Source organism: Gastrolobium bilobum, unplaced genomic scaffold, assembly GCF_033153095.1.
Source record: "Gastrolobium bilobum isolate Gb01-03AN ecotype WA unplaced genomic scaffold, APGP_CSIRO_Gbil_v1 utg11542, whole genome shotgun sequence".
NCBI classification, from domain to species: Eukaryota; Viridiplantae; Streptophyta; class Magnoliopsida; order Fabales; family Fabaceae; genus Gastrolobium; species Gastrolobium bilobum.
Window position 1 is genome coordinate 290,688 of NW_026898298.1, and position 27,334 is coordinate 318,021.

General features: G+C 33.1%; 3 protein-coding genes and 1 pseudogene across 12 annotated transcripts; 3 read left to right on the forward strand and 1 right to left on the reverse strand.

Annotated features, from left to right (window-relative positions):
* Nucleotides 1-441: 441 nt before the first annotated feature.
* Nucleotides 442-6,038, forward strand: LOC133314632 (cell division cycle 20.2, cofactor of APC complex-like). 4 transcript variants are annotated; one of them, XR_009751980.1, is made up of 9 exons: nucleotides 442-713; nucleotides 819-1,091; nucleotides 1,175-1,444; nucleotides 1,565-2,342; nucleotides 3,385-3,477; nucleotides 3,580-3,683; nucleotides 4,009-4,091; nucleotides 4,842-4,913; nucleotides 5,460-6,038. XR_009751980.1 is itself a non-coding variant. In XM_061516138.1 (4 exons), the coding sequence occupies exons 1-4, from the start codon at nucleotides 621-623 to the stop codon at nucleotides 2,285-2,287; spliced, it is 1,359 nt and encodes a 452-aa protein (XP_061372122.1). In that variant the 5' UTR covers nucleotides 442-620; the 3' UTR covers nucleotides 2,288-2,464. The 4 variants fall into 4 exon arrangements, 1 of the variants encoding a protein (XP_061372122.1); XR_009751981.1 differs by having other exon boundaries at nucleotides 5,898-6,038; XR_009751982.1 differs by lacking the exon at nucleotides 3,580-3,683.
* Nucleotides 6,039-7,183: 1,145 nt separating this feature from the next.
* Nucleotides 7,184-9,603, reverse strand: LOC133314645 (cell wall / vacuolar inhibitor of fructosidase 1-like; annotated as a pseudogene).
* Nucleotides 9,604-18,817: 9,214 nt separating this feature from the next.
* Nucleotides 18,818-21,780, forward strand: LOC133314651 (sucrose-phosphatase 1-like). Of its 4 annotated transcripts, XM_061516156.1 has the most exons (9): nucleotides 18,818-18,855; nucleotides 18,966-19,051; nucleotides 19,120-19,419; nucleotides 19,503-19,604; nucleotides 19,736-19,930; nucleotides 20,015-20,302; nucleotides 21,086-21,272; nucleotides 21,474-21,520; nucleotides 21,598-21,780. In XM_061516156.1, exons 2-9 carry the CDS (start codon nucleotides 18,986-18,988, stop codon nucleotides 21,673-21,675), a joined length of 1,263 nt encoding a protein of 420 aa, XP_061372140.1. In that variant the 5' UTR covers nucleotides 18,818-18,855; nucleotides 18,966-18,985; the 3' UTR covers nucleotides 21,676-21,780. The 4 variants fall into 4 exon arrangements, with proteins under 4 accessions (XP_061372140.1, XP_061372141.1, XP_061372139.1 ...); XM_061516157.1 differs by lacking the exon at nucleotides 18,818-18,855 and having other exon boundaries at nucleotides 18,895-19,051; nucleotides 21,474-21,523; nucleotides 21,592-21,780; XM_061516155.1 differs by lacking the exon at nucleotides 18,818-18,855 and having other exon boundaries at nucleotides 18,895-19,051.
* A 3,770-nt stretch (nucleotides 21,781-25,550) lies between these two features.
* Nucleotides 25,551-26,479, forward strand: LOC133314665 (uncharacterized). 4 transcript variants are annotated; one of them, XM_061516180.1, is made up of 2 exons: nucleotides 25,551-25,967; nucleotides 26,127-26,479. In XM_061516180.1, the coding sequence occupies exons 1-2, from the start codon at nucleotides 25,838-25,840 to the stop codon at nucleotides 26,378-26,380; spliced, it is 384 nt and encodes a 127-aa protein (XP_061372164.1). In that variant the 5' UTR covers nucleotides 25,551-25,837; the 3' UTR covers nucleotides 26,381-26,479. The 4 variants fall into 4 exon arrangements, with proteins under 4 accessions (XP_061372164.1, XP_061372162.1, XP_061372163.1 ...); XM_061516178.1 differs by having other exon boundaries at nucleotides 25,553-26,003; XM_061516179.1 differs by having other exon boundaries at nucleotides 25,558-26,000.
* The last annotated feature ends 855 nt before the right edge of the window (nucleotides 26,480-27,334 follow it).

Below are 27,334 nucleotides of genomic sequence, written 5' to 3' on the forward strand. Positions count from 1 at the left end.
TAATAAATTTATTATTAATTTCAAATTTAATATGAATTTAATAAATTTAATAAACTTGTATCTAAACAAAAACAAATAAGCATATACTATTTTTAAAAATTAATTTAGAATATATCATGACACAAACCAATAAATAACTTACCTGTAAATATACCTTACTTATATATTTTCAAATTATTTTTTAACGGAAATATATACGCTTTTATAAGTTATCCTTGTGTTCATGCTTGTGATCTAACCCAGCAATCACCATTCGAATAGCCCAGTGTTGCCCTTCATTCATTCGTGGTCTAAAGTCTAACCGCCATCGTAAAACGACGTCGATTAGAAAAATAAGGGCATTTTCGTCAGACCACTTCTCAACGGCTACTATAAGTATCAAACGAGTCCATTTCTTTCTCATATCGAAATTGTTCTTCTTCTTCTTCTTCTCTTATTCATTCGTCTCTCTCTCTCTCTTGTTCTGATCTTCAAGCTCCAAATCAACAACCACCACGCGCCGACATTCATTTTATTCTCTCTCTCTGTTTTCTTTGTCGTTTCTTTCCATTCAATTTTCTTCATTGTGTTTTCTGTTTTGCAGGGTTTCTTGATTTCTTCTTCTTCTTCCCTCTCCAATCATGGATGCGGGGTCTTGGAGTTCTTCCACCGAGATCAAATCCCGATCCCCTCTCCAAGTGAATTCCCTCCACAGAAAGAATTATCAGGAAAACGTAAGCCCCTCAGTGTCTTGATTTTCTTGCTACCCAAACAGAAAACCCTCGATTTCAGCGATTCATAATTTCTCACTTTTTTTGTGTGTGTGGTTTTTGCAACAGTTGGACAGGTTCATTCCCAATAGGTCAGCCATGGACTTCGGTTACGCTCACTACATGCTTACGGAGGGAAGGAAGATCAAAGAGAAGCCGGCGGTGACGTCGCCGTCGCAAGAAGCCTACCGGAAGCTACTGGCGGAAGCCTTGAACATGAACCGGACTCGAATCTTGGCCTTCAAGAATAAGCCCCCAACGCCGGTTGAACTCATCCCCAAGCATATTCTTTCCCCTCCTCCTCAATCCAAATCCTCCAAGCCCAAGCGATACATTCCTCAGGTACGTGAAAATGAAAAATTGTGCCTAGCCTAATCAGGTGCTTTTTCAATTGCATTCTAAGTGTTTGCGAAAATGTTTTTCAGAGTTCTGAGAGGACCTTGGATGCACCTGGTATCGTAGACGACTTCTACTTGAACTTACTAGACTGGGGTAGCAGCAACGTCCTCAGTATTGCCCTTGAAAATACGGTATATCTTTGGAATGCCGATGATGGCTCCACTTCAGAACTTGTCACTGTGGATGAGGAAGATGGTCCGGTTACAAGTGTTAGCTGGGCTCCTGATGGACGCCATTTAGCCATTGGTTTGAACAATTCCCTTGTCCAACTGTGGGATTCTATCGATACTAAGCTGGTAGATATCATACTTTATTTTTTGTTTTTTTATTATATATTTACCATTTTATTTTATTTTTGTTTTAAAATTGAAACTTATGCATTCTGATGGTTCTATGGTTTGATTTGGTGAACGCAGCTAAGAACACTGAGTGGTGGACACCAAGCACGAGTGGGTTCACTAGCTTGGAACAATCATATCCTTACAACGGGAGGAATGGATGGTAGAATAGTTAACAATGATGTTAGAGTAAGATCTCCCATTGTTGAAACCTACAGGGGACATCAACAGGAGGTCTGTGGGCTCAAGTGGTCTGCCTCGGGACAACAATTGGCCAGTGGAGGCAACGATAATCTTATTCATATATGGGACAGGTCCGCAGTCTCTTCCAATTCAGCAACCCGTTGGCTTCACAGGCTTGAGGAGCACGGAGCTGCTGTAAAGGCACTGGCTTGGTGTCCCTTTCAGGGAAATCTACTAGCTTCTGGTGGAGGTGGGGGTGATCAGTGCATTAAGTTTTGGAACACCCATACGGGTGCATGCTTGAACTCTGTTAACACAGGCTCTCAGGTGTGCTCTCTGCTGTGGAACAAGAATGAGCGTGAGTTGCTTAGCTCGCACGGTTTCACCCATAACCAGCTCACTCTTTGGAAATATCCTTCTATGGTGAAGATGGCAGAGCTCAATGGTCATTCCTCCAGGGTGCTATTTATGACTCAAAGTCCAGATGGGTGTACTGTGGCCTCTGCAGCAGGGGATGAGACTCTGCGATTTTGGAATGTCTTTGGAACCCCAGAAGCGTGCAAACCAGCCCCAAAGGCAAACACTGAGCCCTTTGCTCATTTCAACCGTATCCGTTGAAGATGACATGTAAAACTTTTGCTGCAAATATTGTATAGGGGATTCTGTGCTATAGGTAAGGGGTAGTCCTGCCCCAAGTGATTTTGTATTAAACAAATGTTTAATTCTTTTATTGTTACCATGAGCCTTTTCTGTACGTATATTCTGTCAAACATATGGACATACATACATTTATATAGTGGGCATAGAATTTTCTGTACAGAAAGAACTAATAACTTTGAATGAATGCCATATATGACTGGATTTTTTATTTTTCACTTTGATTTTTTATTTTTTATTTTTCTTTCTTTCTTTATTTTTAGTGTTTTTGAGAGTCTCACATCCCCACAAGTCATCTTATTTTGGTGTCAAGTATAAGTGTAGCAGTTATTTTAAGAGTTCTATGAAGAAAAGAGGGAATCGGTTAAAAGAGGGAATAGGGAAAAGAAAGTTAGAGGAAGAGGGAAGAGAAGAGGTTACATGCACAGAGAGAAGAGAGAAAAGAGACAAGATGAGAGAGAGGGATTAGAGTAATTTCCTTCTTGACGTCCTTTTTCCACAACAGCTTACTTATATAGTCTAGGTGGTTACAACAGAATACTAACAAACTAAAAATATAAAAGATGTAACAACAGTAATTAAATGAACAGTAGATGAATAAATTGATATGCTTGGGCTATTGTTTTTGGGCTGGTGTGCTACAATAAGTCAAGAGCACCATAGTCTATTACTTGTAGGTCCTCGCTTCAGATTGAGGGCGTCATAAGTTGTCCCTAGTAATGAGAGTTTTTTAATTGCAATGGGATCTTTCTTCATTGAAGAAAAAGTTAATGGTTCCTATCCCCCCTTAATGAAGAACGGAAGTCCAAGGTTCGTTGTCTTAAAAGACAATGGTGAGTAAGTTGGTTCGAGCAATATTCCATATTATTTTGCTTCAGTAGCTGTGATGACTTTTATGATGGCCGGAGGTTTTTTTTTCTGGAATCCAAAATCTTTGTATGTTCAGTAGCTTGAAATTACAATTAGAGGTATTTGTGGTACATATTTTAAGTTTCATGATTATGTTACCTACTAGTCAAGTTTAATTTATAGAAACGTTGCCTTTATTTATGTGGTAGGTTGTCATACAATTAAGCTAACTGCTGAATGTCCTGGAGCTGTATTTTATGCAATGATGAAGTATGCTTTAGACACCCCCTATAGTTCAGCTGGTGAGCTTTCCCCCTTTCTCTGTTGCTACCTGATCTTTTTAATCTTTTCCATTCTTTTCATTATAAGGCATTCCTTTCTTATTAAATCAAAAAAACTTTTAGAATGTAGTTTGGAGGTATGAACATACTTGGAAAACTTGGCGTCTTGGCCTTTCCAGAGGTACCAACTACCAAGCAACAAAATTTGAAAAATGATCAGAACAAAGGTAACAATAGTCATGCCTCCAGTTAGAAAAGTGGGTCAAATGGAAGACAATGCAATTAAAAGGGTAGTGGAAGACCTAAGAAAATATTAATAGTCATTGAAAAAGAATTTGCTCGAGATGGTTTTATTGAAATTTTGGTTTTTGATAGAGCCCAATAGTTTAGGTTGAACCGTCAAGCTGACTCGTAGTGGGGTAATGCTTGGGGGTTCTTGTATACATTTTATCACTTCGTAAAGGGGATTGACTAGTTATGCATAGCTTTTTGTTTTGGTACTCACAATGGTTGCTGATAGATTTTATTATTGTTTGGGATGAATTTTTGCAGATAGCTTGATTAAGAATGTTTAGGTTGTACTTAAAAAATGGAAAAAGGTTCTTAGATCCTACCTGATTGACATTAATGAGCAGGTGCATCTGTCAATTCTTCCCCCCTTTACTTGTTGAAGTTATTCATTTTCACTTGTGTAGTGTTTTTCAATTATTATTACTGATTATCTTGCATTATTTTTAATTTTCTCTGAAGCCTTTTGGAGAATGCTCATTTTTTGTTGTTGTGATTTTATCATCATCCAAATCCATTTTAAATGGCTTCAGGAGAAGACTATCTTTCAGAAAATTAAACATGCAATGCTGTTTTTTGCTGCATGTTGGCTGGAGTACTCAACTCGAGTATTGTTACCTTGTTCTCATACTAATTAAATGTCTACATTTGGGATGCACGTTGTTTTTTTGTTCTTGATTTAATTCTGCAACTTCTTTTGGAGCATAGGCTGTAAGTTCTCTATGTTGAAGTGGGGATTTCTCTGGAAGTATCAATAAAATTAACGCTTAGATTCTCTGTTGAGCATTCTTTGAGCTTGGCTGATATTTCATCTGATAGTTACATTGCGGTGGTCTTTAAAAGCTATTACTTATCAGGGAAAGAAAAAGAGAAAGCAAATTTATCTTTGGTTGTGTGAAACATGGTAGCTCTTTAGTACTTTAATGAACTTTGAGTTGTTACATAAGATCGTTATTTTTGAAATATGGTAATGAATTCTCTAATAGTTCTGTGTATAATATATATGTTCTAATACAGTGTGGGCATTTACTCGATGCTTCCCTAATTGATTCCCATTTCTTAATGGTTCTGCCCTCTGTTGATATTTTCTACTCCAGATTGAAGTAATATTAAAATTTGAAGAAATGTGTTTGGAATCTTCTAAGGAGTTTGCTCCATTGTTCACAAGGGTATGCTTATCTCTCTCTAGTTAGACCTATTGATGTGTCTTCATTCTTTCAGTATGCACATCAGAAAGATGCATTGAACTATAAACTTAGTTGTATATATTTCATAATTATTATTGATGTGTCTTCATTCTTTCAGTATGCACATCAGAAAGATGCATTGAACTATAAACTTAGTTGTATATATTTCATAATTATTAAACGTATTTTTTTTTAATACATATTAAACGTATTTTTATATCTTTCATAAGTTAGACTTGTCAATTTGTAGTATTTTTATTCACATGAGGAAACCTGTACCAGCTGAGTCAACTCTAAATAGTGTTATATCCTTTGGTCAAATAGAAATTACATTAAGATCAATGACATTTTATGCACGGTCGTTCTGTCTAAAGCCAGTAAGTTACTGCTGCCAACAAAGTTAGATACACAAGATTTGAGAGCATGAGAACTTGCAGGAACCTTACTTTTGTGATAAACTTTATTTTCATGACACTACATTTGATTTTCTTTTCCCTCCTTTTGTCATGACTTGTTAATTGCATTCAGATTTTGCACTACATGTATAATGAAGATATTGGAGAAGAAGATGCTATTTTGAATTGGGAAGATGAGAAGAAAGACGCAGATGAGTCACATTAAGTTTTTGTTAAGCAGGCCCAAAAATTAATTCAAGTGTCCTTATGTAACTTTTTTTACACCCTTATAAAACTAGGTGGTTACTTACGTTTTCACAACTATTCTATGAGATGCATTACTTTCTCATGTAAGCCTTTTTATCGTTTCTTGTCTGTAGTGATTATTTTGACAAGGAAGAATAGAAAGGATATTACTTTCTCATGTAATCCTTTTTATCGTTTCTTGTCTGTAGTGATTATTTTGACAAGGAAGAATAGAAAGGATTTCGCGAGGCTAGATACTCTATCTTTTTCCCGGTTCTTTCATCTGGGGAACTTAAAAGGGATTTTTGTGCATTCATCTATGCAGGAATTCAAGTGGGGAGTTATTTTGACATGTTTCTTTGTATATCCTGTTGTGGAGGAATAATAGAATCTAATGAAAATCGAAGGCTTCAGAAGAACACAAAGTCTCAAGTTTGTTACAATGTATGATCACTTATCTGTCAATTTTATCCACACAGCAGGTGAAGTGTGACATGAATGACTCAAATTTTTACTTTTAATCACTATTGGACTCCGGCTGTTGAAATGCTTAAGCGAACTATAGTCATTATTATGAGGGTTAAACGTAAAAGAACTCCAATTTTGTTATTCAACGTTAAATGAGTAATTTTCTGGTTACAATTTCTATTTATAGCATTAAGGTAAGGGAAAAATGTGTATAATTTTGAAGGATGTAAAGTTGTGTCATTTTAAGAGAGAGAAAGAGATAGATAAAGGAGGAGAGAGAGTTGACAAAAAAAAATAAAGTTGTGGGTCCCACCTCTTTGTGAGAGTGAAAGGATGTAAGTTGTGTAATTTAAAAGTATAAACACTTTTCCCTTAGGGTGTGTTTGGTACAGGAGAAATTTTTTGGTGACCGGGAATCATGATTAATGGGAATTCAGTAGAAATTGAGTTTACTTGGAATCTTACGAAAGATGTGTTTGGTTCGCCAAAATATTACCGGGAATACTGGGTAAAAATTACTGATTCCATATTTGGTTTAGAACGAAATATGACTTGGAATATGAGGTTATTTTACAAAAATAACCCCAAACTATTTTTACTTTTGTAATTGATAGATTTGGTCTAGATTTTTATGTGTATTGGGGTATTTTTGTCTCAAAATTTATTGTTGTGCTTTCCCTTTACTTGGTATTCTGATTGGTATTCCGAATTACCATATTATTTTTGGTAATCTGAATAGTGACTTTTCTTTATAAATCAAATTACCGGTAATCCTTGGATATCCGGGAATCGTAATTTATTCCTTCTACCAAACGTGGTAATTACATTTACCAAAGAAGGATTACCGGTAATCCTCTCCAAAAACTTGAACCAAACACCCCCTTAAGGTAAATATAATTTTTATCTAAACTTCACAATGTTATACAGATTAAATAATCATGAGTATTTATGATAAAACATATGTACGAACTACTGTGAAAAAACAAAAGGAAGGGGAGAAATTTTTTAAATTGTTCGGTGGTCAATGTAGGAATTTATACTGGGATTGATATATACCCCAGTATATAATATTTCATTTTCAAAGTGATAGCATTTTTATTGGACAAATATCATCACACTCATGCCTGTCATCTATTTGAGAATCTAAAGCAATAATGTAACAATAGCCCTTGTAACGTCTGCATCACGCATACTATTGTTTTCATTGGTGAGTGGTGATTTCCCATTGAAGCCCTTCTCACGAGGTGGCTTCAACAGCAGTACAGCACAACCACTTACCCCATCTTCTGCAAACTTGGGGTTCCCAAACTGCATAGCTTGAGTGGCTTCTGGAACAGCAGCTATCAAAATCTCTGGAGATAATTGCCTATTTAAATGCTGAAAGAATAAAAGTTTCACACATTTTCACTCTGATTGCAGTACATATATAATCTCAGTTTCTTGGCGTTTTTTAGTTTTCTCCTTTCACTTTTTCAGTTCATCCACCCTCTTGAGTCTTGAGTTTTCTAGGCTTCAATTATCCATCTTATTCTAACAAAGATGGCAAACTTGAAGCACTTATCTCTTATTTGGAGCATTTTTGTTCTAGCTACAATTTCAATGCCGAAAGGTCACTGCAGAGTTTTTGAGCCAAACATTCATAGAGCAAACATGCAAGCATACACCCCATCCTGATCTTTGCATTCAAATCCTTGAAGCAGAGCCTCATAGCTCAAGTGCAGATGTCAGAGGCCCAGCACTAATATTGGTGAATGTAATCAATGTTCAAAATACTTTAGTTGAATCACCAAAATGCTTGCAGACTCTTATGCTCAAAATTTAGACAGCAAAATCAGTCTCATAGTTATTCAATCCTTTCCCTAAAAATTGAATTTACATAATTAACTATTCTTGAGAATTTGGCTATGTTTTACAAGCAATTTTACTACACAATTTATAGAGACGGCCCTTAAAAATTTCACTAACCCAGAATGCCTATTTACCAGTAATCAAACAAATAGGCACCAAAATTAGGACTAGAAACCCCTTTTGTATAACTTAAGGTCCAAAATAAATTTTCAGTAAACATAAAGCATAAAAAGCAAAAAACCTTTTTTTTTTTTTTAATAAAGCATAAAAAGTTAATGTTAATACAAAAAGACCATATTGGGAAGCTTTTTTTTGGCGAGGAATGAAAAAAAATTTCAGTAAATAAAATCATAATAAGAATAACTAAAATGCAGAAACTCACCCAATAGCCTCATGAGTCATGACCCAGAATTCTTGGAAAATAGGCAGGAGGGTCCTTCAAAACATAGAAAAAGCATCTTAAAAATTCATTCAAAAGGTATTCCTAGTAAAAAAAATTAAAATCATGAGGACAAAACTATAAATAAATAAAATAGTGCTGGAAAGGTAATGAGTAAAAAACAAATTAAAATCAAGAAATAATTAAAAAATGGATAAAAAAAAACCTGCATGTTCCAAAAAGTGATATCGCTGTGGCAGAGAGAGGTACATATAACACGAATCCGAACCTCACGAGGCATTGGAGGCGCCACAATGATCTCCTCAATAACCAAAGGCTCACCGGGTCTTCTAACAACCGCCGCTGCATTCACCAATATTGATTTTGTTTGACACATCATTTGCTTTGGCATTGATTACATTCACCAATATTAGTGCTGGGCCTCTGACATCTGCACTTGAGCTATGAGGGTCTGCTTCAAGGATTTGAATGCAAAGATCAGATGGGGTGTATGCTTGCATGTTTGCTATATGAATGTTTGGCTCAAAAAGCTCTGCAGGACCTTTCGGCATTGAAACTGTAGCTAGAACAAAAATGCTCCAAATAAGAGATAAGTGCTTCAAGTTTGCCATCTTTGTTAGAATAAGATGGATATTTGAAGCCTAGAAAACTCAAGACTCAAGAGGTTGGATGAACTGAAAAAGTGAAAGGAGAAAACTAAAAAACGCCAAGAAACTGAGATTGTATACGGTTTTCTCTATGAGGTGCCAATAGAAAGGTGTCAAATAGGGACAACAAAAAACATTGGCCAAGTCTATGTGACTGTAGTGGTTCTTGGTTGTCGGGTTTCGCCAGAAATCTTGGTAGGGGTAACTCTCTATTTGCAGAGCTTTGGGGAACTTTCATTGGTCTGCAACAAGCCTGGTAAGGGTGCCTTGTGTAGGTTGTAATCTCGTGGTTCAGCAGGACTTCATGGGTGTCTCTACACCCAGATTGGTTACTCTTGTGTAGTTTTTGATTTCCACTATATATATACAAAACAAAACAAAACAAAAAGAGATATTCCTCAAATATAAATATTGACCTCTTACATGTGAACGTAAAGTTGATTTCAAACAATAATAGCAAATGAAGAGGCTCCAAGGTAATGATGCACAATTAATGTGCACATGCATGTAAGCAGAAAACGCGTCGAATTATCTCCAAATGTCCCTATCGTATTCCTAATAGAAGATAATTTTGTGATATATACTGCATTTAGATTCTTCCTACTAATATACTTGCATTTAATTGGCTTTACTTCAAAAGGAAGATACATGTGACTAGCATCATCCATCTATAGTGTAGATGAGAGTACCCTAATAATTTGATCCCAAGTCAATTTATTTACATGCAATGATATATACTCAAGTTATTACATGACTCAATAATTTTAACTAATAATTTGTTATCGGGGATATACAATGGTGGCAATAATTCGACGATTAATTAGTTAAAATTTGAGTATATAATTTGTTATAGGGATATACCCACTTCCATTATTCTCATCCAATGCCACTGCCTCCGCTATTAATTACTCTTATTTTCATTATTTGTTTTTACATGTCTTTTTTAGTAATTTTATATATAAAAACTGCTTTTTTAATTTTAACATACAAATAATTTTTTAAATTTAAAGTGTTGTTCACATATTTTATCCAAATATAAGATATATAGTTATAATTTATTAAAAAAATGAGATATAAATATATATTTCAAAAGTCCATCTAGATGAGTGTTTAGTCTCAAAGCTAAGACATCAACGATGAGTAAAACTGAGTGACATTGATAGATTTTATTTTATTTTTTGAGATATTTCAATCTATCCTTCGTTTTACGACTAGTTCGATTCAGAACGGGTCTAGAATTAAGGCTTTAAAATCCTTTCAAAACAATACTGAAGAGGATCAAAATACTCTCAACTCCAACTGTTTAGTCCCTATCACCAAGCGCCATTGATAGATTTTGAAATCAAATACACAATATAAAGATTCTTTTTATTCTATCAGGGACCTTCAATGCCATTTGGATTGTCTTTTTTGTCCAGATAATAAGAGTGACATAGGGATAAGCGAACCGCACTCCTTATTAGAGAAGACTTTTGTTGGAAAATATCCTATTCGCATAGATTAATCTCGCAATATTCCCTGTGAGAATATTCGGTAAAAAAGAAAAAAGAAAAACTGTTTTATTTTTCCTATTCCAAATATATTACATTGACGGGCGTTTGATACTCAGATTTTTTTTAAAAACATGGGAAAGCTGACTTTGAATTTATGGAATGTCATGTTTGGTAAAAAAAATTAAAAAATTTCGGATACATTTATTTCCCGAATTTCGTTCTCCTTTGCAAATTTTCGTACGGACACCATCAAACCTTTCCCAAAGATTTGTTGGAATTTTTCATCACCCGGGGAAGTAACAAATCAACAGCAAAATTGAGGACCAAATTAACCCTTATTTTTGTGAAGAAGCTCAGTACAACGTAGCATAAAGCACAATACATTATCTCCCCCTTTCAAGCCACTGCATTTGTGTATTGAAATAAGAGCTACTCTGTTAAGTAATAACTACAGCCTCACCTGTTATTGAAGGAACAAGCGTAGGTGCTGATGTTGCCATGCTTTATGCCTTATCATACATAAAAGATGCTCTAGCTGCAGATGGTGTGAAGAGTAAAGCATGGAAAACAAAAACAAAAAAAATAGGGTTTTAGGGATAAGCTCAAAGCAAAGAACGAGGTCGAATATTAGATAGAGAGAGAGAACCCAGCGAAAATGAACGCTGAAGAAAAAAAAAAGAATGAAAAAGTAAAGGTGGAGTTATTTTTGTAAAATAACCCCATATTACTACTACTACTGCTATTTCACAATTAACCAAACACAACTCAATAAACTTAATCAAATATTTTCAGGATAAATTTGTGTAAACCAAACACATTTTTGTAACTTACCAGAGAAAAAATATTTCCTACCATATTTCAGCAAAAAAAAGTTTTCCGATAAAAAAAAAAATTTCCTGTACCAAACGCCTCTTCAAAGTTAATAATCATTGGTAGCTTTCTAATCTATCACCATTTAGGAGTGAGAATAAATGAGGCGATTTCTCGGGAACCCATAGCATGACCCACGTTAGCTTGGTGTACTCTATTTATTAAATAAGTTAGGCTAAATCCTTTTTAATTAACAATATCATACTCTAAATCTTGGAAAAATTAAAGCCTCTTAATCTTAAGGTCAGTCTATTTAAATCTTGGAAAAATTATTATTGTATTGATTTTTATTATAATGATTTAAAAATCATATGTTTATTGGCCTATTTAAAGGTTTACAATTTGTTTGCTTGCATACATTTTTAATTAAGCTTATTAGTTTATTTCGACATAAATCTGTTAATTTATTTAAAGGTAATTTTATTACAAAGTAAGCATTTTAATAAACTTTCAAAATATGTCAAGCTTTTTAAAATGTTGAATCAGACTTTTATTAAAAAATAAAATAAAATGTTTATGCGACAAAATTTAGGCTTGGTTTCACTAGGATAAACAAGCCTAGTGAAACAATAATTTCAGTTTTCAACATGAATAGAATCTAACTTGAGTACTCTGAAGGTCTCCTATGCATTTTGAAATATGGAATATATATTTTGATGATGACAAAGGATTTACAAAAAGTCTCAAATTGAAATTGGAGTGTGAAGATACAAGTGATTATGTATTTTTAAAAATTATGTTACACACTATATTATATCATATGGTATCTACCTAAGCTCCAATGCATATCATTACTTATTATGCATTTCTCATATTAAAATTTGTTTTAATAAAAACAAAATAAAAGTAATATATAAATAACGAAACAAAACTAAATGCAGAGTGTTCTTTTCATTTGAACTTCCTGTTACGTTGATATAAATAAAAATATAAGTCAGTTAGATTTAATAAATGATAATAATGAAAAAGAAATCTATCAGGTAAAAGTGGCTTTCAAATCAATATAAAAAGAAAACTAAAAACAAACAAGACAAGTCACTTTTACAAATCCAAGAAAGAAAAGAAAATCGAATCAAAAAAGCAGTGTTGTTAAACCCGACCCGGGCATTGACCTGGTCGGGGTACTGGGTCACTGGGTCACTGGTCGGACCGGTGGGTCACTGGTCGGATCGGTTGACCCGGATATATATAGATATATAAAAATATATATAAAATGAACATATAAATTCAATTATATCTTCCATATCTAAAATAAATTAAACAAGGTTCACTAAATAAGTTAAAAAAATCAAGCATAAATAAATAAAAGTGCATGCTATTACTATGTCAATTTAAATGGCAACTCAGAATTCTCATAAACATACATCTCAATGACATTGAACTCATATTTTTCAAATTCAACTACATTAAAATGACATATGTTACATTCTCTAATTTATTATTCCACAAATTGCTTTAGTATTGGAAACTAAGAGGTCATTGTAGAAGAGTATACTAGCAAATAAAATTATAAAAAGTTGTTAAAATGAGTTTTACATTTTTTTTATAAGATGAAACAATTTTGATTTTTTTTTTTAAATGCATGACCCGACCGGGTCACCGGGTCACCCGGTTTGACCGGGTCGATACATGACCAATCCAATCCTTAACCCGAACCGGTCTGATGACCGGTTTACCGGGTTCCGGGTCAACCCGGCCAGGTCGGGCCGGGTTTGACAACAGTGCAAAAAAGTCTCTCTCTATGTGCAACACTTTAAAAGAAAAGAAATTGGAACAAAAGAAAAAAAGTTCTCTCTCTCATACGAAAACACCGTCGCTCACTGTATCTGCAAATTGCAATCGGCGGTATCTTGCAAAAGTGTTCCTTCTGTTCGGTTCAAACGCTTGTTGTATCTGCGCAAACATATTCCTTCGGTTCTTTCTTGCTGCAAACTGAATCAAACTTTGGAGTTTTTGGTACATCTCTTCTCAGTGAAATTTCCAGGTTCTTTATCTGAAAAATTTGGGGCTTTTTACGGTATACTCAAGAAACTCAAATCAGTCTTTGATTTAAAGCATTTAATCTGAAATTTCAGATCTATTATTTCATAAGGCTTTAGGGATTTTGAGTTGTTTAATCTGAATATTAAATTCTTGAGTTGTTCATTAGTATAAAAATTTACCGTTAAAATTTGGAATCTGATTTTTGCATCTTGATTTTTCTGTTTTGATTTTATGTGAATATCTTAGAAATCTTGATGCTTTTTGTGTAAGATTTGTGTTTCTAATTTTTGTGAAATATTGATTAAAAATATTAAATCTGAATTTATCTTTACACCCTGTTATACATTGTGTTAATTCAGATTTTTTGTTTGGAATTTATTGTTTAGAAACCTAATCTTGAATTGTTCTAGAGATTTTATTGTTGGAATATTAAATCTGAATTTTCTGTTTTAATTGAATTATATTGTGATTAAAATTCAGATTTCTTTTGGTTTATTATTAAAAGATTTATCTAGAACTAATTCTGAATTTTATGTGAAATTTTGAGATAAATTTCAAATCTGATTTTTCTGGTTATAATTGTGATATTCTTTTTAAATCAGATTTCTTGGTGTCCATTGATTAGAAAAATAATTGTGTGATATACAAGCTCCTTTGTGCATTAATTTTAGAGATTTGAATACATATGTCATTGGATTAATTTTCTGCATATGACATAAATTTGTGGAGCTTAGTTTGATATTACTGTGATATATTTGGTGTGATAGGACACTGTAATTTTGGTTTATTTCACTTGTTACAATTCTGAAAATTCTGTATTGATTGTTAAAGTGGAGTAGTTGTGTGCTGTAAATCTGTCCTAGGTGTGTGGGTGCAACCGAGTGGGTTGGCGACCTTGTGCTTGGCTTGAGAGTGTGTCTCAAGGCCTGGAGCCTCAAGAATCCACTAGGGAGAGTGGAGGTCTTGTGTGAGAGGAGTTGGTGAACTCCTTAGGTTTGGCTTGAGAGTATTCTCAGAGCTTGGAGCAGTGTAGACACTAGGAAGATTTTTGATATTTTGTTTGATTGCCTGTGTGACGCGTGTTTGTAAAACTGGTACACTTGTGATAAATAAAATATCTGCAGCTACTTAAGTCTGGACGTAGCACCCTACTTAGGCTTAGTGGGTGTGAACCAGGATATATCGTGTGTCCATTGTATCTCTGATTTAATTTCTGAATATCTTGTTTAGAGACTGACAGTTACACTAATTCTTTTATAATTGCTGCGTTTATACTCTATAAATTGCTAAGGTACGCTTTCTGTTACTACATTGTTCTTAGCATTGCGAAAAACTATTTTGGGCATATAGGGATTGAAGAAAAATTTGTGTAATTGTTTACTGAATTCAAAAAAGATTTTGAAAAAGTTTAAAACACCTATTCACCCCCCCTCTAGGTGTTCCGTAAGCGTCCTGTGTAAGAAGCCACTTGCCCAACATACTCCTCATTAGGATAAACAAAACAATCGCTCAAGTTCTTAGGATAAAATCACTCAATCCATCAGTGTAATAACACTATCATAGGCTTAATCCTATTCTCAAGTTTCTAAAGATGAGAAACACAAACAACATACACAAATTGATCAAAAGATCTTTTCAGGATTGTAACTTGGTCTAGTATGGGAGTAAGAATATTTGAAAAGTAGCTAAATTACTTGTATGATATTGAAATACATTATCCAATATAAAATCAGTCAATTCACATACATTTTTTCACTACTTCTTTTCTTTATCGCCAGTTTCTTTTCTCCCTTCTACCATCTTGATACTTTCCTAATTGCTTTTTCTTCAGAAACTTAATAAAAAAATGCATTTTGTTTTTCTATTATTCTATTTTTTTAATACAAACATAACTACTTCAGCTTTATTTAATATCTTTCTTCCTCACTTTGAGCATTCTTCCTCTCTTCTCATTACTTAACACAATTCATAATAGCTTCACATGAATATTTGATAAGTCTTTCAATCTCATTCAAAGGTGGGATAATTAAGGATACGGGTTAAGTAACAATGTGGGTAAATAAAAGAAAAATAAATCTCATACTCAAACGGGTTAGAAATAAAAAATTTATCGGGTGGTCTATTTGACCAAGTGGTTATATAGAATGAAATGCATTTGTCTTCTCAATCTATTCATGTATCAAGAGATAAATGGAGCAAGTTCTAGAATACTACTACAGTGAGGCCTCTTAAGAAGAAATTTATATTGTTTAGGCTCGAACCTCACATGTTGTGGTACCAAGCTAGAATACTATTCCTTATTTCTACATCATGGTATCATCCAAAATTTTAAAAAGAAACTCATTCAAACGAGTAGTCATACTCTCTTATATGAGATTCAATGCAATACCATGACAGAAAAATTATTGTGAGCACTCACAGTATCACTTGTGTTTCCTAACGTTATTCATGTTTATTAACTGATAAAGCTCATGCAAATTAGAGACACTATTCAGAGACCAAGATAAATGACAAGTAAAATAAAATAATAAAATAAAAAAAAATTAAAATAAAATAAAAGTAAAAGGACTGAGATATCTCTCCTGACTCAAAAATTATGTTAGTTGCCTCCCTATTGATGTTAATTAGTTCCTCAACCAAAGCATGTTATGCGTCCCACAAGAGCACCAACAATAAACTAATTTAGATGTAGAGTGAATCTATTTTGCGCAACAAGAGCACACTCCCAGATGAAAACAACAATAACATGAAAATACTAGCATCATATTAAAGTAAATATAAGTATCTTAGTACAGTACCAACATAACTGAAATCAAAACCCAAAATAAAGAAAAAGAAATAAAAGATCAAAAGATAATTTTTTTTTTTTGGTAAATAAATAAAAAAAAAGATGGTGTGCGGCTGATCAATGACTATGCCTCGTCCATGGTATCCTCCTCTGCATCCTCTTTTTTTATTAGTTTATAAAAATAAAACTAAAAAAGCAAAAATTATTAAGTAAAAAGAATTAAAATAAAAATAAATCTAAACAATTAAACTTAACTAACTAAAATATATAAATTTAAAATAGATAAACTAAAAATAAATGATTAAAATAATACTAAAAATAAAAAAAAATACTACAGAATAAACAAAAAAAAAAAAGTAAACTAAGAAAATAAATTTAAAAGAAATAAAACTAAACGAAAGAAACAAAACGAAAAAATATATATAAACTGAAACTAAACTTTATTTTTGAATTTTTGGTTTTTATTAATTTAATAAAACTAAAAGAAACAAAACTAAAAAAAAAAAAAAAAGTGTGTATTGCATCTTGTGTCCAATCTGAAGTGAGACAATGAATGAAATAATTATGCTCAGCTAGCCGAAGTGACCACAGGTGATAAAGGCAACATCATAACAGTTCTTGGTAATAATGGAACAATGGCCCCTGGCGGAATAATGGTGGATAGTGGGGTAGATGTATTTAATCCACACTTCAATCAGCATGTATTTTATTCAATATGAAAATGTATTCAAGTAACATGCAAAAGATTCCAAATTAGACCAACTAGTTGATTATGCTTACAGCCCAAGACCATTCTGTACTGTTGCTTGAGCTTGTTGTTTGAGCCTCATGCGATATGGAGCTCAAAATGTAAGAAATCTCATTGCTTCTTTTCAACTATAGGGGCTAATCCTTTTCTTTTTGAGGAGGTTCATTCTGGCTTGTGGAAGTTTTTATTCACATCAGGAAACCTATACCAGCTGAGCTGAGTCAACTCTAAATAGTGTTATATCCTTTGGTCAAATAGAAATTACTTTAAGATCAATGACATTTTATGCACTGTGGTTCTGTACTCTAAAGCCAGTAAGTTACTGCTGCCAACAAAGTTGGATACACAAGATTTGAGAGCATGAGAACTTGCAGGAACCTTACTTTTGTGATAAACTTTATTTTCATGACACTACATTTGATTTTCTTTTCCCTCCTTTTGTCATGACTTGTTAATTGCATTCAGATTTTGCACTACATGTATAATGAAGATATTGGAGAAGAAGATGCTATTTTGAATTGGGAAGATGAGAAGAAAGACGCAGATGAGTCACATTAAGTTTTTGTTAAGCAGGCCCAAAAATTAATTCAAGTGTCCTTATGTAACTTTTTTTACACACTCTTCACAACACCACGCCATATATGCAACAGAGAATATTACTATATGATATACGTATATATTGGCCAATCTTCCTTGGAATATGCTGTAATACAAGTGTCTCGTGAGCGGCAATCCGAACGAACATTGGGTTCTATAATCTTGATGACAAGACAAGTGAACAGCTATTAAAGCTAATATTGCATTCTCCTTTTCATATATCTCTTAGCTGGCCAGAGCATAAATTTTTTTTGTCTAAAGAAGATGACAGGAAACTTACTTACATGAGAATATTATAAAAAATGTTGGTATTTTAAAAAAAAATTATACACAAAATAAAATTTTAAGAAAATTAGATTTTCGAGAAAATTTTCTAAAATCTTATACCAAACATGAATAAATAAGATTATCACTTTTTCAGGAGTTTTGAAAGATTTGAAAAATCCCCCTATCAAACAACCCCTTTCTCTATCTTCCCACTTCGTCGAAACATAATAAAAAGGATAAGTAAGACCTCAAATCATCTTTTTCAAATTGATTATAATTTGATTTTTAATGTTTTAATTCAAAAAAAGGATATTCGCATTTTCAGAACTTTGGAATATTTTGTATAATAAATGGTTTTAATGTTTATATGGTGAATATAGATAAATTATTTACCTTCGTTTTCAAAACGACATCATTTTGGATTAAAAACTTAAAAAATTATAATAAAAAAGACAATTATAATCCTAAAATAAATTATAATTACAAAAATACTTGAATTTACACCTTAAAATGATGTTGTTTTGAGTTTAATGTAGATAAATTATCTATTGACCATAGAAAAAGAGAACCCAAAATAAATATGGATTTAGTGTTTGTGTTTTAAAAGATACAGAGTTATATTATTTTAAAGAAAGAAAGATACAAACAATGAGAGAAAAAATGAGTGTTTTTGTATGGAAAAAGTGTTTGTCATTTTAAATGACAGAAAATTATGTCATCTTAAGAGAGATACAGACACAGAAAATTTGAATTTTAAATTAAAAAAAAACCACCCACTTTCTCTCTCCCATGATTTCCGTTTTTCTGTGTCTATCTTTCTCCTAAAATGACAAACACCAAACCATTTTTTTATATTTTAAATTTAAATACAAAAAATATAAGATTGTGTTTTTTTCTCTTTTAAAATAACACAACTATATATAAGAAATATTTATTATATAATAACGCTGCTACATTATAAATATGATTACAAGTTTTTTCGTATTTTTTTAAAAGAATCTTCTCACGAAAGTATTGATGGTGTGGGAGTCGTATTTGACACACAAAGAAGCGCGAAGGAATTTCGTATCGGATTCTCGTAGTTGTAGAATAACAGAACAGTTACCAGTATCCATCACATTTCCTTTCTTCTGTAATGTACAGCTCTATCACACTTCTCACTTCATAATCACAGGTAACCTTCTTTCTCTCCATCTTCCAATTTCCAATTTCAACTTCATCTCGCTTCCGTTACTTACTGCCGCAATTTCAGCTTCATTCGCTTCCGTTATTCACTTTTTACAGTATCAAATTGAATAATCAATATGATGATGGATACACTAAAATCCCCTGCACGCCTCATGATTGTTTCGGATCTCGATCACACCATGGTGCGTTGTGTTGTGTTGTGTTGTGTTTTTTAGGTCACATATGATTTTCTAAAACTTGCAATTTGCAGGTTGATCATCATGACTCTGACAACATTTCTCTTCTTCGTTTCAATGCCCTTTGGGAATCCAACTATCGCAATGATTCTCTCCTTGTTTTCTCAACTGGAAGATCGCCTACTCTCTACCGACAATTGAGGAAACAGAAGCCCATGATAACCCCAGATATCACCATCATGTCTGTGGGAACTGAGATTACCTATGGTAAATCTATGTTCCCAGATGATGGATGGGTTCAACTTTTGAATCACAAATGGGACACCAACGTTGTCACGGAGGAAGCAAGCAATTTTCCTCAACTTACCCCTCAGGTATATCATTCATTCATTTACCATGCATAGACCATCCTACAATACAATGATTTCATTAACAATTTCAATTTCTGGTGCTGCAGGCAGAAACAGAACAGCGACCCCACAAAGTTAGCTTTTATGTCAAGAAAGACGAGGCTCGTCCTGTTATGGACGCCCTTACTAGGAGTTTGGAAAAACGCGGGGTAAGATATTGGCCGAATCCCCTTGTTTGTTGTTAAATAATTCCGTGTTGTGTGTATTGGTTTTTAGGATATCTAACTGTACATGATTTATATTGTGAATAACTCCATAACGTTGCTTGATTTTTGGGCAGTTGGATGTTAAAATAATATATAGTGGAGGAATTGATTTGGATATATTACCAAAAGGTGCTGGCAAAGGTCAAGCTCTTGCATATCTGCTCAAGAAATTTGAGAATGAGGGAAAGCGCCCTGTTAATACTCTTGTTTGTGGTGACTCTGGAAATGATGCAGAGCTGTTCAGTGTTCCGGGAGTCTTTGGTGTCATGGTTTGTGGTTCACCTTGTTTATCATGATATTTTGCCTTATTAGTCAGAAATTGGGATTGTCACTGTTTTTGTTCTTTTGTGTAGGTAAGCAATGCACAAGAAGAATTGTTGCAGTGGCATGCACAAAATGCAAAAGATAACGCAAGTATTCTCCATGCCTCAGAGCGATGTGCAGCTGGGATTATACAAGCCATAGGTCATTTTAAATTAGGCCCAAACCTGTCCCCAAGAGATGTTTCAGACATTGCAGAGGATGTTGAAAATGCGTCTCCAGGTTATGAGGTGGTGAAAATTAGTTTGCTAATTGAAAAGTGGAGGCGTGCAGAAGTTGAGAACTCCGAAATGTTTCTTTCTAATTTAAAAGACGATTGTGTATGTCTGATGTCCTTTAAAGATTACCTGTCATGCATTTTATTTGTGTTTGCATCTTGATGGGTATTTGAAGCGTTGTCCAAAATAATCCTTTTAACTGAATAATCCCTTCTCTTTTCTGTGTCAAACATTCTCATTTTTTTTCCTGTATCATTTATCTTATCCTTGTCAATTGGTTTTGGTTGACATTTTATGTGACCAACCTTCTGAGGTTTACAAAACAGGACATTAAAGAGAAAAATAGAATGAATTTATTTTATTTCTGATTTTCTTGGGAAGCAATCAATATTTGAATTTTGGGCTTGTCTCAATTGAGGATTTTGATACAGTATTCACTTAGTTGTGGTATGACCTTCGTATTTGTCCCCTCTAAGTGCATGTTGCGGGTCAAGAATGCTTTATTTTAGCATGCATTTTACTCTCTTGGAATATTCTCTACGTTTTGGTCCAGTTAAACTTTTCAACTATTGCTGAAACAGCCGATGTTAACGGGATATATTTAGTTTTTTGGCAACCTAGAATGCGCATTTCCTTGGTTGATTGCGTGTAATATGCTTTATAAGTTGCTGAAAAGGCTAATTGAATGGCCTTAATTAACACAATAATATTATGGTTAATTTCCAGATCTAGTGCATTTGATCCCTTTCTCATTTTCTTGTTTCTTGCTTTATGAGCGCTTTATTATTCTATGAATGCACTTGGACTTGCCTTTTTGTTTACGAGTCTTTATTCAATAGTTTAGTTTTTGAAAAGCATCTTAACTGTAATTTGTTTAATATGCAGCATCCATCTGGTGTTTATATTCATCCTTCTGGTGCTGAGCATAATATAAGGGAGTATATAAATGTTTTGAGAAACTGCTACGGTGACAAAGAGGGAAAACAATACAGGGTTTGGGTGGATGGCATATTGGCCACACAGATAGATTCAGATACATGGTTAGTGAAGTTTGATAAGTGGGAGTCTTCTGGTGAGCATTCTTCTTTTTTGTCACTTATTATGAGTTTGCCTTAGGTCTTTGATTCTTTTAGTATGTCTTGTTAACAATTTGGGACCCCTTGACGAATAATCTATCTGTTTGGAATTGTGGCAGAGCATCGGTAAGACAATTAGAAAATTTTGCTTCACGTATCTTACCTTCTCACCTTCTACCAATTTGCCAACTTTGTAGGTGAGGAACGACAAGGTTGTGTGGTCACTACCATACTAAGCACAAAGGTTGTTGCAATGCATTTAAGTATTTTTCATAAATTCTCTTTATATGTTATCTGAGGAGAGTTGATTTTGAGTTTCAGGATTCCGATTGGTTCACTTGGGTGCATGTGCATCAGACGTCGTTGGAACAATCAGGAAAAAATGAATGGCTAATTTAGCTGGTTTCTGTGGCTTAATTCCAAGCTTCCGAGTGTATTGTAAACCCTTTTGCAATAAATGTGAATCCGATGACAGACTAATTACTACTGCACATTAAATTTATAAAGACCTTATATTATTTGAAGCCGTGCGTGATGTAAATTTAGTGTAAAGCTTCAATAAAATTTTGGTATCTTTCATAACAAACCGAAGATAAAGGATAACGGTAGAAGTTAGAAAGTTAGTTATTGTGTGATATGCCAACTTCTCAGTTCTCACAACCGTCATATAGTCAATATGGTCCATTTTCAGTGACCAATACCAGACTATCAGTGAGGAGGGGAGAAGTTAGTTAAGGGTGGGGACACGTGTCAAGGCAGGATTGGGGGTGGAGAAAAGGGAAATAACAGAATTGGAAGTGATATGAGGAAAGGGCACGCAGAGAATTGAGTTTTCGGTTGAGGGGAATGGATTAGGCCTCGGGGGAGGTTCTTTCTGTTATCTTCTTTTGGTTTTAGAAGCTTCCAGAGCTGGGTCTTTAGAATTGTTATTGTGTTTTGTTGAGTTGAAAGGAGCTTGGCCTCCGTCCGTAGTTTTCTTTATCAGCATTGAACCTGAAGTATTGGAGCAATGAAAGACATAGCAAACACCGGTAATCTAATTGCCAGTTGTTTATTTAAGTATGATTACATCTACATTCATAATCTTTCAGATAGATCATTTCGATCCAGCGTTCTGTTCAGTTTTTGTCTTTACTTTTTGTTCCTCCTTACCATTTTTGTTACAGAATTGTATGTTTTGTGGATTAAAGCAACGGTAAACCATAGTAGAATTTGTAGCCATCGACTCGGTGTATCTTTCTTTCTGTCTTCTTGGAGCGGTTGCTCTCTTGAACTTTTTTATTTTTTTCTTAAGTTTGATAAGATGATTGATTTGATAGTATATATTTTACACTGACAATTTATTAAAAGACTTTTAATTGCTTACTTAGTGGCCTGCATGAATGGAATTCAGATACAGAAATTATTACCTCCTTTTACAGTTTAGTGGCAGGCCTAGGTGAGTTCTTGAAAGTCGTGTAGAGCTATTTGCACAAGATTTTACCATTTCAAGGTAAGAGTATAAATTTCGTTTGTCGTTGATGCCTAATTTATTTCCCGGGAGTATTGCGAGTCTTCTCCTCTTTACCATTTCCCGGGAGTATAATTTTCAAAACCGTAATAGACCGGGAAAAAAAATTGAATTCTGTAATGTAGGGAAACCGTACAAAAAAATTCATATTATAAATCAAATACAAAAATTATAATGACTAAACATAAAATTACTTACCATCAAATATGATTTTTTATAAATATATTTATCTTTCAAGTTAGAACTTTATTTTTTTTACTTCACTTGTCTTGTCAAGGGATATATATATATATATATATATATATATATATATATATATATATATATATATATATATATATATCTGTGTGTGTGACGTCAAATTTTAACCGTTGATTTTTGCTAATCTAACAGTTATAATTTCTTGAAAATTAATAAGTATTACTCAATAAATTATAACGTTAGATTCACGAAAATTAACAGTTAAGATTTGATGTCAAATTTTTAAGTTTGATACAGAGGTCAAATGATATATATATATAGTAAAATCATATATAAAGTTATTGTATGTGCAACAATGATAGGTGTATGGTTATGATTTTACTATATATGATTTTACTATATAAATATATATATATATATATATATATATATATGAAAAATTGAAATATATATAGGGGAGGGTTATTTTTATAACTTTTTCGTTTACAAACTACACTATGTACTCCTGAAAGTACATTAGGTTACACTATATACTTCCGGGAGTACATAGTATAATTTGCAAAAACTTAAAAAAAAATTGTAAATTGATATTTTCCCATATATATATATGAAAAATGTTATATTTATAAATTTTTTATTTACAAACTACACTATATCTTACTAGTAAGACACTCCTGAGTGAAGTCTTACTAGTAAGACATAGTGTAATTTGTAAGTTTGTAAAAAAAAAAAAGTTTGTCAATATATATCCATCCTATATATATATATATATATGTATATATATATAATATTTCTCTAGCCATTTGAAATATGTTTATCTCAAGTTACCCTTTTTAACTATGGACTACAGATGCTACATAATTATAATGTTAAAGTTATTTTTTTTTTCTTTTCACGTTAGCAGACAAGTTCTAAAAAGTGACTGAGGTGAGGGAAAAAAAAAGTAACTTTAAAGTTATAACTATGTATTATCCGTAGTTAGAGATTGCAAAGTAGGCGGCCCGCCTCGACCGTAAACCCGCCAAAAAACGGACTGACCCGCTCCGCCCCACCTTTGAAGGTAGGGTAGAAAACTCAGTCTGCCCCGCCCTGTTTGAGCAAGCGAGGCGGGCAGCCTGCAGGGCCAATGTCATATTACACTAAAAAAAAAAAGCAGTCCAGGCGGTCTTGGCAGGCAGGTGGGCTTGAAAAGCTCAACTCGCCCTGCCCCGTTTGGCAGGCAGGGCAAGCTGAGCCCGTTTTGCCGTCTCTATCCGAAGTACATAGTTAAAATAAAGAGTTTGATGTTTGTCATTTTAAATGAAATAAGTTATGTCATTTTAGGAGAGGGATAGACACAGAAAAACGGAAATCATGAAAGAGAGAAAGTGGTTGATTTTTTTTAATTTAAAATTCAAATTTTCTGTGTCTGTATCTCTCTTAAAATGACATAACTTTCTGTCATTTAAAATGACAAACACTTTTCCCTAAAATAAATAGTTTGAGATAAGCTTATCTCAAGTGGCTGGAGAAATATTAACCCATATATATATATATATATATATATATATATATATATTAACCCTATATATAGGGCTTATCGTTTCTCAAGCTTCTGAAGATAACTTTATCTCCGGCTACTAAATCGTAACAGTACAAAGATGAATCAATGGTAATAAAGGAAGAATGAGAAAAAAGGAATCATAACCATTTAAATGTGAACCAATTAATGTAAGAAAATAAATAAACAAAACGACGTAGTTTTGGGGTGGCCGGAGATAAACTTATCTCAAGTTGCTAGAGAAATGTTTTTTCCATATGTATATATACTTTTTTTTTCGAATTTTGCCACCATAAACATTTAAATTTTCATAAAAGGTCTTTAATTTTTTGAAACTTATAATAAATTATTTTATACATAAGTTAAATAAAAATCATTTACCATGCACATTAGTTAATAAATATAATATTATACAATTTATTTACATTACTTCTTAAAATCTTCTCCTTTTAATTTAACATCTTTTGAAATTATTCAATATTTTTATGAAATAAAGAATAAAAAAAATACAAAAAGAAATTTCATTATAAAAAATATAAACATTAAAAATTGCTATTGTATATTAATCAATACATACCAGTCACATGTTGGCGGATTTTTATTTGAATAGCGAATAGGTATGTTTTAAAAAGTTTAAAAGACTTTTTACTCAAATATAAAAGTTTATTTTAAAATGACGTAAAACTTAAGGCGTGTCTATGCATTTTCCTGTGTAAATCCAAGAAATAACTAAGTGCATTTAGCCAACAATTATTTACTTTATCAAACAATCGATCTTAAAATTAAAGCATACTTAATTTATCCATCTTATAAAAAGAGATATATCCAAAAATCTATTAGAACGATTAATATTGAGAGACACTTTATGGATGGAATCGATAGATTCAAAATAGAAAGATCCAAAGATAAATTCAGCCGTAAAATTAACGAAATATAAACGGAACACTGTAAAATTTCACTATTTAAGGTGTTCCCCAACTTGGCGTCAATGTATTGTTGGGTTTTTCATGGTTAAAATAGGTATGCAAATGTAAAAGAGGTTATTTTGTGTTGTAAGATCGTCCATTCCTCTTCCATTATTTTCAACTTCCATATATAAGCACCAATAACCAACGATCAGAATCCTTCATCAACCCTTCCTTCTTCTCCTTCTCCTTCGTCATCATTTTCTTCCCTTTACAAAATGATCCTTCCTCTCTTTTTTCCTACCTACCAGTTTCCGTGTTTTTTTTCATGAGTGAGTGATGATACACAATGTCTATATTATATGCATATAATACAAACCAAAGTTTGATTGCCCAATAACAAAGATGGAGAACTCAATGAGATTTGGGTTGATGGCTGTGTTTGCTGTATCTGGAAGCATGGTCCTCTTGGTTCATCAAGTCCATAAGCGTCTACTATCTAACTTCATGAAGAAATTTGAGTTTGAAATGGGTGGTACCTTATGCGCACACGCCCATAAGAATTTGGGTAGTGGTATCATTTATATTCTTTTCAACTTTAATTCAATTCCCTTTTTGTACTTGAATTCTAAGTGCCTTACATACTTGAAAAAACCTAATATTATATTATGTATTTTTCATTTGCGTTTGCAAGGCCCTGAGAAACATCAAATAAAAAAGAAGGTGCGGTTCGCAAAACAAGTGTTGGAACTTCCATTGGAGAACAAGAGCTATGGTAGGAAAGTGACAAGGGCACAACGGGTCAAGTCTGAGGACATTTGGGTCATGGAGAACACTCAGAAATGGAGGCGTGGCCCCAAATTAGAGGACATCATGCCTCCTAACAGGGCAGTTCTATACAGGGGGATTATGAAATATAAAACTCTCCATGGGAGACTTCGATTTTAATTTCTCTCTTTTTTTTTAGAAAATTAGACATGATTTTTATTTTTATTTTTTTTGTATGTGAAGATCATTTGAAGAAAAATCTGCGCAAATTGTATGTCAGGATAGTTGTGTACATTGTATTTAGTGACCTTTTTTGTTGTTTAATAATTTGTGATTAAGTCCAGAAAGTTTTGTGTATACGTCAATGTAGTTTGTTTGAAATTGGTTTCAACACTTTTTAATTTGTGGTCATGAAATTGAGGAACCTGTCACCTGCGTGTTTGGCAAAAGGTTGCGTTAGATTCCACCCATGTTGGAACTTCCAGTTACTGTTTTATGCTCTTCACATTTAGGCCCGAATCTCTGATTGACACGATGGCCCAACTAAGATCCACGGAGTTGCCTTCACATTTAACGGCTATCTTCTTCTGATTGAAAGGATGAAATTTTTTACCATCCCACATTCCCACCCCACTCCAAAAAAAATCAATAATCACATTATATATACATAATCAATAATGTTATTACCTATCAGTAACTCTTTTATTACTATTCATTTGTAATTTACATCCCACCCTATAGTCATATATTGTGAAAACATTAAAATATTGACATTTTTTTTTTACAAATTTTTCATTTCTTTTTATATCATTCTTCACCTTTCTTAGTAAAAAAACTAATTACTTTTGTATTTTTTTATTGAGATATATACATATTGATATAACATCTAGCAATTAATTACATATGTTAAAGGTATATTAAAAAAAGTTAATTATTTAATTTATTATTAACCATACAAAGTAAAATGCAAAGAAAGAAAAATCAATTATTACAAGCAAAAATCAAGATTAGCCCAATGATATTGTTCCAGTTGTTTTTCCACTATGAACAGGGAAATTATAGAAACCACGAACAAATGCGGTTGACGTGTCTTAATGGCTCACAACTCATAAGTCCGTGGGATCCGTGCTAAGT